At 36.2% G+C, this 10,947-nt stretch overlaps 1 protein-coding gene across 8 annotated transcripts in view; it reads right to left on the reverse strand.

The window, feature by feature from the left end:
- The window catches only part of LOC18441215 (uncharacterized), a 33,877-nt gene extending 24,413 nt beyond the window's left edge, over positions 1-9,464 (reverse strand). For all 8 annotated transcript variants that reach the window (XR_016043631.1, XR_016043630.1, XR_016043632.1 and 5 more), the window contains exons 1-6: positions 7,897-9,464; positions 7,213-7,298; positions 4,270-4,424; positions 4,043-4,107; positions 3,604-3,798; positions 3,435-3,498 (exon numbers count right to left, since the gene is read on the reverse strand). Coding sequence is in view for 4 of the 8 variants with exons in the window: in XM_020671753.2 (XP_020527412.1) it covers positions 3,435-3,498; positions 3,604-3,798; positions 4,043-4,107; positions 4,270-4,424; positions 7,213-7,298; positions 7,897-8,081 (750 nt within the window). In the remaining 4 variants the exon portion in view is untranslated. The remainder of the gene's footprint in view (positions 1-3,434; positions 3,499-3,603; positions 3,799-4,042; positions 4,108-4,269; positions 4,425-7,212; positions 7,299-7,896) is intronic.
- Positions 9,465-10,947: the final 1,483 nt, after the last annotated feature.

Below are 10,947 nucleotides of genomic sequence, written 5' to 3' on the forward strand. Positions count from 1 at the left end.
ACCCATCCCAAAGAGATTAATGAAAAAGTCCCCAACCAATCAAGTGAAGGAGCAACGAATTAATAAACGATCTCTCGAGTCCTCAGCATCCCAACACAGAAAACACATGTTTGAAACTGGAGCCAACCGTGCTAAAGATGGTCATGTTATCCTTTCTTGAGTACCACCAACAAACCAAAATCAAGGGAATCTTGGACAAGCCACATTTCACCAAATTAAGCTCCCAACGGTGTCATTCCCATTATCCTCCAGCATAATCATAGTGAAAGATGATATGATAATGCTGCTCAATGAGCACAAGGACTAGACCATCCCATCACCTTTTGAGATGGATGAAAGCTGACTCTAACTCCGTAAGAAGCAGATAGAGAGACTCTAACACCTCACCCCAAAGACTCCTAACCTAAGATACCAAAAAAACTCACCCCCATCCCCACTTGCCCAAAGGAGTCACAAACATTTAACTGCAAATCAACAACGAGTACTAGTCTGCCACTATACAAGGAAAACAGGTTTTTAGAGACTCGTTCCCACCCCAGACAACAAGCCAAAACCTAACCCTACTCCCCTCCCCTTCATAAACCTAACCGCCTTATGAAAGACATCAACGATTAAATAGGATTCCATAGACATCCCAGAGCATAAGATCTACCCAAACTCCAAAATACACACCCCTCCCCATCCCCCATTCTTAAACTCTCTAACATTCTATCCCAAAGACAATCAGCCTCTATTGCAAATCATAAAATCTACTTCCTTAACTAATGCACAGAAAAGGGAGAACGAAACTAACCAGAAAAAGAAAATTAAATATAAAGAGTTGAACTATAAAATATAGAAAGCCGAGCAGAACAATTTACTCTAGCTCTTGCAAAAAGATTTTTTTAGAGTGGACTCCCTTGCAGAGCCAAAGAGAGGGTATATTCTCTCACCCCTTTTTTCTGGTTATCAATTTATTCCCTTTCTCCCTTTTCCCTACATTAATTGGTATTAGACCTAAGAAGATCTATCCATCACAATGCTACCAAAGCTAGCTTTTCAAAACCCACTAAATCACTAACAAAGACTTATTCATCAGTCCCAGTTCTCTAATGCTCAGTCCACTACTACTTTAGGTAGGCAAACCTTCTCTCACGTCGCCAAATGGTACTTGCAACTTTGAGCACTATTCTTTCCATGGGAGAATCCTTTGCATTCTAACTTTCCAACCACCAACGCTGGCATCTGGAATAGGGACATCATTAAAGGGGGTTGCTTTTCATGATAGAGTTTATCAAGTGACCCTTCCATCAAATAACAAAAATTGGCTTTTCCAAGATGCTAGCCTCCTTTGGTATTTTTCTATGACGGGGTGCCATATTTCCATTTCAGCTTCCAAAAAATAAAGGGAGCCCCAATATGAAGATGACAATGAAACCTTACAACACTCCAATATTGAGACAATCCTAACTAGAGTTAGTGCGGGCACTCCAAGGCTCAGTCTCAGCCTTTTGAGATGTTCGCCATTTGCCCAGAAATATTCCCAAACCACCAAATAACGAGTTTCAAGTTTTCCAGGCAAGCCCACATGCAAACCCATGGTCCTTGTCTATCCAACAATCTACTAAGTGCCTTCGAAATAATAGTAACTAGAAAAGTAAAGAGAGGATAAGCCTACCTCAAGCCTCTAAGATTTTCTAAAACCCTTGTTGTGTTCCATTGGCCAGAAAGGAAAAAGTTGCAGTACGAGCCTTCATCGACTTCCTCCACTTGGCCCCAAACCCCATACCATGCAAAAGAAAGTCCAAAAAAATCCCGATCCACATAGTTATAGGCTCTGTCAATATTAATCTTGACCATGATGCCCAGTCTACCTTCTCTTTGTATGCATTCGTTCATGCCCCACACGCACTCAATCGAAGAGTTATCAACCTCTTACAAAAGCACCTTGGTATGGGGATATAATGAGCTCCAAGGCTAAAGTGGGAGACTAGCTCTGTGGCTATAATTTTGCACAAAAACTCCCCAGCGAACTTATCTGTCTAAAATCCTTGATTTCCTCCACTCCTCCCATTTTTGAGATCAAGGTCATAAAATTGGTTTCCAGCCCCTTATTAAATCAGTGCCTCATATTATAAACATAGTAATCATATCTTCCTTGAGTATATCCCAATATTCTTGGAATAAATCCATAGAAAAACCGACATGGCCAAGGGTCTTTGCCTCTACCATCAGGAAGATTGCTCTTTGGACCGTCTACTCTGTAGAACCCTCTCCAATCCATTGCAGCTTCTTCTGAAATAGATCCAAAATCCAACCATCTGCTATGAGAAACCCCCTTCCTCTGCTGTATGTAAAGTCATAACTCATAAAGAAGCCCATATTTGCACTAGCCACTTCATCTTGCCTTTGAAATCGTCTTCCTGTAACAATTATATTGTTGATAAGAGTTGCTCCAGCTTCTAGCATTCACCATCTTATGAAAAGAAAAGAGATTTGTTATTTCAGTCACCCTCCTTCAACCATTTCACTCTTTAACTTTTGGCACCAACTAAATTACTTGCCAAGTTATATCAATGTTTTCCACTATAACTCAGTTCTCTGCTCACTCTTATCGGTTTAGCTCATATTCTATGGATTATTTTGACTTCCTTTTTCTTTCATGAAATTTACCATATGCTGCTCTATTTCAATCTTTAGGATTATCTTTGATCTCCTCTTTCCAATAACAAAACCTGCCCACCCCGTCAATGCATTGCTTTTCTGCCAATTCTCAACTTTTGTTTGAAGACCAGGATGACTTATCCACATATCCTCAAACTTCTAATATTCGATTCATTTGGATGACCTATCCAACTTTTGATAATTTATTCTATAAATAGAAGAAATTAGAAATTCCTTTTCATGATGGAAAATTTCTTTTCTTGGATTTATTTAATTTTACACAGAAAATTGTTTAACCTTAATTGCTATTTTTTATGCTTGAAGTATTATAAGTTCCCAAAGTATAATTCCTTTACCAATAAATTTAGTAACAAAAAGGTGCATGGTTTTTTCTTATGACCCTTTGGAGGGTCAAACAAATCCCATATTCTATAAATGCCATTTGAAAATGGAACAATGGCTGATTGTGTTCGACTAGCAAAGGAGTGGTTCAAAATTTTTATACAATTGAACTAGCAGCAAAATTATTTAGATGCAAAATTATTGAGAACTAGTAGGATCAAGTGATTAATTATCTCCTACAAATCATCAAACATTAATTTGCAAAGTTTGACGCACAACACTGATAAATAATGTATTCTCAAGTACAAACTATATTAAAAATTATTTATCAAGGAAAGCATACAAAATTAATGACTAAGCAACCACAAAACAATGATATGGATAAGGAACTTTAGAGTTAAGTCAAACAAAAAAGGTTCAAACTTCAAATAATGCCCAAAAAAACATACTTGATAGTTCCCATCCTTTCCATGATCATGTTCACCAGCAACGACTCCTAGCAAGGAAGAATCACTGAAATACAGAGAATTCCTCATGTTATTTCAAGACAATTAACTGAAGATGCAGCAGCTGCTGTTATCAGACCTTATCTTGTAAAGTGGGTGACTGAGCACAAACCTGGGTACCTTCTTTTGGTTTGTGTTAGTACCGGCTTTGAGACGCACAACGTGTATGCTCAATTCAATGAGTACTGCATGGTAGGAATCAAAATGAAGAGGGCAATATGTATGCAAGCCAAGAAGAGCTTTTGGAGGAACACGGAGTTCATGTACTGCAGCAGGAAATGCATCTAGAGCTGCTTGCAACACAGATCTGCACAATAATATAGTATCGACTTAATACGTTTCGGAACCATAGCATGAGTTTTATATCATGACAGTTTTTTTTTTCAATTAGTATAAAGTGGATATCTCACAGGTTTCCAACTCATTGCACAAAATTACAAGAATGCATTAGAGAATGAATAGGCAAAGAGCAGTATCTCTCAAACTTGTGATTTTGTGAACACGTTATGCAATTGTCTAATGGCAAATGATTATTCAGCATGTTCACTTACTCATTTTCTGATATCGGTGCATGGAGTAGCTCAAATTTCAATATAACAGAAGATGACGACGAACTCTGTGAAAAATTGAAGAATTAGTAACCTAGCAGAAAGACGAGAAAAAGGCATGCCAACAGGCTAGACATATAAACATTGAAGTTACACAAATAAATAAGCTTTTTGAGTCTGAAATGTATCATTTACAAAATCATTTTAAACTGCCAAATCTTAATGTTTACCTCATCAATGCCAACAGCTAAATTGAAAGAGATCATCACAGACAGGAGCACATCCTGCCTCACGTACTTGATCCGAAAAGGCTGGGTGAAGAAACTGTGATCAACATCATCAATCCTCCATACCATGAAAATCTCATCAGAACCTAATTCAGGCACTGCATCAACCATCACATAATTTATTAACGATGCCATTCAAGATGTAAGCAAACTGCAAATTACAATTCCCAAAATATAGCAGAAATTTCGAGGTACATCATGTTGCACTGCTCCAACAAAAATAATTATTCTCTCATTTGGTACGGTATTCAGAAAAATATATATATGTATGTATGTATGTATTTTATATATATGTACATTGTGTGTCCCTTTGAAACCACGTCACTGTAGAATTGTGTTCGGAGGTTTGGCTATAGGCTCAGGATTGCAAATTTAAATTTATATAGCAAGACCTGTTATCATGAAGTGTACAGTCTACGACATCAATTACTATACATGCAAATAAATGTCATGGAATTATGTTCCCTTGGGCATATGGTCCCCCAGCTAAAAATCCTATTTAGAACTATTTCCATGACACAAATTTTGGGGATGGAATCTCCTTAACAGCGAGTAGAAGCCGTGGAATTTTAACAGTGAGATCGGAGACTTAAAATTCAATTATTTTTATTTCTAAAACTCACCTAATCAATCTCACGTGGAACCCAAAACTTACTCACCCAAAAAAAAAAAAAAGTGGATCCCAAAAATTTAGATCAAGAAGTTACTCATATATGGGACTTTTACACAAGAGAGTAAATATAAAATATGACATTGTGGGACTTTTCTATCTGTTTTAAGGAAGCCAAAATTTCCCCAATTTTATGCCCGCAGACCTTGGTGGTGACAAGTTGGAAGAATGACCTTTTTTTTCATTCATGACAATAAATGCTAATAGGACAAGAATTCGTGATTTTAGTTTTTCCAAAAATTACAACTATCTTTATAAAAAAGTCAATAGAACCTTTATCAATTTAATATTTTTTTTCACAAATTTCATAAGTTCCAAACGAGGAGCACATAAACTTGAAATAGATAATTAAACAAGTCCATTCTAAGTAAATATTGCATTATTGCACGTTATTTTCCAATATTTGTTTTAAAATATGTATTAAATATGTATAATTACATAGAATATTAAATTTTGAATATTTAAATTATTATTAGAATATTTTCTATTTATGAGCACAACTCTAAAAGAACAAATTCTTACAAGTTAAAATTTATAATCGAGAAACGTTAAATATTTAATTTTTTTTTACAAGGAGAGTGCAAAGGTAACTCAAGTTCTTACTCCCTAGACTCAGTATCATCGCCCAAGTTCTTGGAATCAAATGCAGTAATTAAAAAAATGAGTCCCCACTCTAATCAACAAAATATTAAAATTTGCATTTTATTTTTTTATTTGTTTATTGAATGAGTTAACTATATGCAATTAGAATATCACCTTAAATATAGATTCTATAATATATTAGTTTTTTAATTTAATAATTATTTGTTATCACAATATATCGAGAATTATGGTTTAAATTAGCGAAGTCCACAATTAGTATTTTGTTTGAAAATTGGGCACTGCTCGGACTTCAAATTAATATCCAATTAATTTCTCATTTATTAATTAAAAATGTCAAAATCATATGAAAAGTATAATTTGTATTAATTGAAATTAAAACAAGCCATTATTACGTTTATAGTATCGAAATGAAAATTTATCTAATAAGGGATTTAGAAGAGGGAAGCCAAATCAATGTTTGACCAAGAGTTGGCATTTTAACAAAATATTTCGCTAATTTTGTAATTTCCAAAAAGAAGGACCTTACAAAAAAGAAATTTGAATTATATAATGATATGACAAATCCTTAATGTAGATTTTACATTGCATGTCATTTCCCAATATCAATTTTAAAAGATTAAAGTTTATAAAAAAGGAGAATGTTTTTTAAATTTTGAATATAATTTCATTTATGAGCACAATTTGTAAAGTTCAAATTTTAAATAAATGTAAGTGATTTTATACTCAAAGTGAGCTTATAATTTTTTTTTGAAGAAATTAAGTGAGTTTATAATTATAGTTAATGAATTTTTAACAGCCAAATACTAAAAATCTTAATAAATAAATTTTTAAAAAATTAATGAAGCTATAGTGAATGAAAAGAAATTCGTACCTGCCAATGGTGTTGACACTGGTGTTGACAATAATGTATGACAGTATCATTTGGAAGCCCAACCCCTCTGGACATTTCTCAGTCTCGTCCTTCTATGAGAGGCTCATTCTCTATGTGAGATTCATTCTCTCCAAGACCAACCATAAATTTTAAATCCATTTTTAAATATTTTTTATTTTTTTGGACTTTTGTGTTGCCTTTTGTTTTATTTCACTTCTGTCCACTTGGACTTGGCAGAGTCCACTTGGAGTCGGCTGAGTTACTCACCTCAGGCCAGGGGCAAGTCCAAGGTCCGAGGCGAGTGAAAAACATTGGATTGGAAAATACAAAAGACTCACAACTTTGTGACTGTGTGAGCAAGTACAACTCGTTCATGTTGTATACCAATGTCCAATTTCTGGGGAAGTTGCTTGAATATCAAACTTCAAGACTTTAAAAACCCAGAATCTAGAGAAGCAGAGAAATGTCATCCAATGCATGCATATCGTTTAAGCATTTGAAGTATCCAGTCTCCAAAATTTCGGCCACATCAAGAAGTATCACATGATATACAGACATTATTATTTGCCGTAGTGTTAAGGAAAAACAAACCAGTGAACTGGTTCCAAAAGAAAATGATAAGTCATTCTCATCTGACGGGCCATTTCAAATTTAGGGTACCAACACATAAAAGCTGTTACCCAAAATTTGAATCATAAGCATGCAAGACGCCAAGCAAAAAGACCTTAGTTTAAAACTCCACCTTCATATTGAACCACACGAGCTGGTGTTCCAGGCAATTCGCGACCACCATCCTCCCATCGCATGCTGAGCTTTATTTGATACCATCTGTGTAAGACCAACAACCAGATAAGTCCATCTGAAAATGACAAGATAATCTGAAAAAAAATAAAGTAAAATAAAATAAAATTGCATAATTCAACATTATATGAAACCATGTATATAAAATCGAGCAACTTTGTCAATGACCAAAGAGATCACAGAAACTAGCATATTCACATTCAAGCATGAAAACAATATCACTTCTCAGGACTTCTCAGGAACAAACAAGTAGAAAAATCAAGATCGCCTATATAAACACTAGCCAATTACATTTTATTTCCTCAAAGAAGGAGAAATGTAGTAATCATAGGCAAGAACCAATAATTCATTTTTCTAAATACAAGCAATACCATGATTCAAATCCTCGCAAAACATACCAAGTAAAGAACTTTCAAAAAAAAAAAAAAAAAAGCAAGAAAAAAAAGAATATTTTTGCAATCATCAAAATAAGAGGGGCACATTGGAACCTGCAAAAGCATCAAAAAGAAAATAGAAGAGAGAGAATCTAGAATACTAATAAAGAACTAAGAGGCATATTGGAATTCCAAATAAAGACATGGAAAGCAAAAAACAGAAGCGTGTGAGTGAGAGAGAGCGAAGAGACCCTTGCTGAAAAAGATCAAGATTATGGAATCTATGTATATAGACAGCGATCTCTTGTACAGTCTCCAACATAGCCGGCTCCACCTGCACCTGTTTTGGCCTCACAGCGAGCAACCTCTTCGCATTGGCACCTCCTCCTCCCTTCGCATTCAGAGTCCCAATGAAATGTCTGAGACGCCGAAACATATGTGACGATGATTCACCACAAAACCCCTAATTCCTCTCAAATATCGCATCCCTACGTTGAAGATTTCATGCCCCTCCTCCCATAAATAAAACCAGGAAAATAAAATAAGAGGAAACCTAATTCCCCCCAAAACGACATCTAAAACAACCAGTTCAAGCCCAAAATCACATAAATGGGGCCCCAATTCATCGCTAAATTACGCCAAAAAGTCCCTAATTCACCTTACAAATCTGGAAATCCCCTAGTTCAGCCCTTAATCAACCATTCTTACTGCAAAACCCAATTCAACCTAGGAAACGGGCTGGGGTCGTGGTGGTAGCATTCCCACACCCAGTTACCACATCGTGGTATCCTTTTCTACTGCTGACACCCCCAATTAACACCTTAAAATATGTAACACCCTAATCTTTTGAAAACACGGGTAGGGGCTATCTTCCCCACTGAATTACTCAAAAAAAAAAAAGAAAAAAAAAACCAATTCAACCCAAAAACCACAAAAAAAACTCTTATTCACCACAAAGCACACCAAAAGAACCCTCCTTCGTCATGAATTGCACAAAAAAACCCTAAATTTAGCCCCATATCACATAACTTTAATGACGCGACATTATTTTGAATGTATTTCCACCAAATCAGAAGCCGAATTTCAGAGAATAAAAAAAACCGAAATTTCAAATCTAAGAAAAGCAAGAGCAAAATCCCATTTCTTCAATTCTAGAGAGAGAAAGCCTCAATTTTGGTACTGGTCTTCTGAGCTCAACTTCTTATTTGTCAAAGCGAGGCTCGTGACTGGCAATGTTTTCGTTTCTCCATTTTGTAGCCTGGTGTGCAAAGAGAAGGCCTACTATTTGATGAGCCGATCACAACCGTCCATTGCAAAATTCCATTGTGAAATATTTCAAGAGATGGATGTGCACATGGTTAAACTTAAATGAGGAGAGAGAAAAGCCTCCTAGAAATGAGGCCCTATTAAATGTGGACATAGCCAGGATCCGGGTGCCTAAGAAGTGTCATTTTATTGCAGGTTCCTTCCTTTCATGAGAGAGAAAGAAAGAGAGGAGAGATAGGGAGAAAATTTTGGGTTAATTGCAGGCTTGTAGGAGAGAGAAATTTGTGTTAATTGCAGGCTTCTAAAAGAGAGAGAGAGAGAGAGAGAGAGTGCAGATTTCATTGCAGGTTTCTTTTATATTTTCGTTATCTCATAGTGAAAGAGAGACGTACTGTAGAGAGAGATTTGGTGTGTGGGGAAGAGAGAGAAAGTGCTTGATAGAGAGCGTGAATGTGCCTCATAGAGAGAGAAAGTGTGTTTCATGGAGAGAGGAAGTGTGTGTGCATGGTAGAGAGAGAGAGGGGGGGAGTGCGTTTTAAGAGAGGGTGGTATCAGAAGAGAGAGAGACTGGAGAGAGAGATTTTATTAAAAAAAAATTGTAGAGAGAAGTTTGCGGTGAATCATAGTATCCTTTGAAAGGGGAAATAGCAGTTTGGGAGACGCTTCTTACTTTTTATCGGTAACTTCTAATTTCGAATTCTCGTTATTCACCAGTTGCTTAACTTTAGATTTTAAATTTCAATTGTTGTTAATTTGATGGTAATGCGGATATAATTCACTGGTATAAAATTCCCATAAAAATAGAAAAAAATAAGATAAGTGACAGTGAGGTGGGGATAAGTGACAGGGATTTATGTCACTTCATATGTTGGAGAAAGAGAGAGAGGAGAGATTGCTTGTTCAACGAACATTAATTATGAGGTGCAACTAGGAAAGATAGAAAGGTTAGGTTTTGTATAGAGCTTCGGCTCTAAACAATCAAATTAGAGCCTACCTTCAAATAGTGGCGAGAAATATTTGTTAGGAAAGATTATAGAAAAATCTCTTAAAATGAATTATTTACGCAACTTACCGCAGCAGACCTTTTTTATTACTTTTTTTCCCACAATAATTTTTCTTCGTAAAAACCCCAAGGTAAAAAGTTGTTATTTTTTGGACGGAAATATTATTATCATACAAAAAAAATTCAACGGGCAATCCCAAGTTCCGTATTTTCGGAGCGTAGAATAACACTGCCGGAGAGCTTTGTAATGATTGTTAGATCGGAATAGGTACTGTTGGAGCGTTGTGGCTCCAGAAGGTATACTGTCGGAGCGCCTTCATCTACCGCCTGAGCATTGAAAACCCTGCTGGAACTCCCTAATGGACTACCGAAGTATTGTGGTTCTAGCGACCCTACTGCCGGAGCGCATTCATAGAGTGCCGGAGCGAAATGTCTCAAAAAGGTGTACTGCCGGAGCGAGATCACGTAATGCCGGAGCAAATTCGTCTACGGTCGGAGCGAACTACCACACTGCCGGAGCGCTGTGGCTCCAGCAAGTGTACTACTGGAGCGAATGTCTGTATCGCCAGAGCGCATTTTTGTACCACCGGAGAGATGTAATCAATCGCCGAAGCGCGATGTCTTCGTTGCCGGAGAGAGAGAGAGAGAGCGTATCAAAAAGGGTATTTTAAACTCTCTCTTTTTTTTAGTTCTTTTTGGGTTTGGTGGGTTTGCGAAGATAAGTTGTTGAAGCGAAAAAGGTGAAAGAATAAACTTGGATCGGGGTAAGTTGAATAGATAGTTTATATTGGGGGGTTTTGTAATTTTCCCTATTTGTTATACCCTTAAAATATATTTTCATATTTATTTATAAAGTTTAAAGCTTCAAAAATAGTGTGGACCGTTAGATCTATGAAAACTTGAAAATTGACAGTCCAAAAATGCATTAAAAAATACACTATTTCCAAAACTTGAAATCCATTTTTTATCATGTCCATGCATCTCGATGACGAGATAATCAACTTGAGGCTATTTGGGCATCAAAACAATCTTT

This window comes from Amborella trichopoda, chromosome 11 (assembly GCF_054954075.1).
Source record: "Amborella trichopoda isolate Santa Cruz 75 chromosome 11, AtrichopodaSantaCruz75HAP2 v2.0, whole genome shotgun sequence".
Taxonomy (NCBI): Eukaryota; Viridiplantae; Streptophyta; class Magnoliopsida; order Amborellales; family Amborellaceae; genus Amborella; species Amborella trichopoda.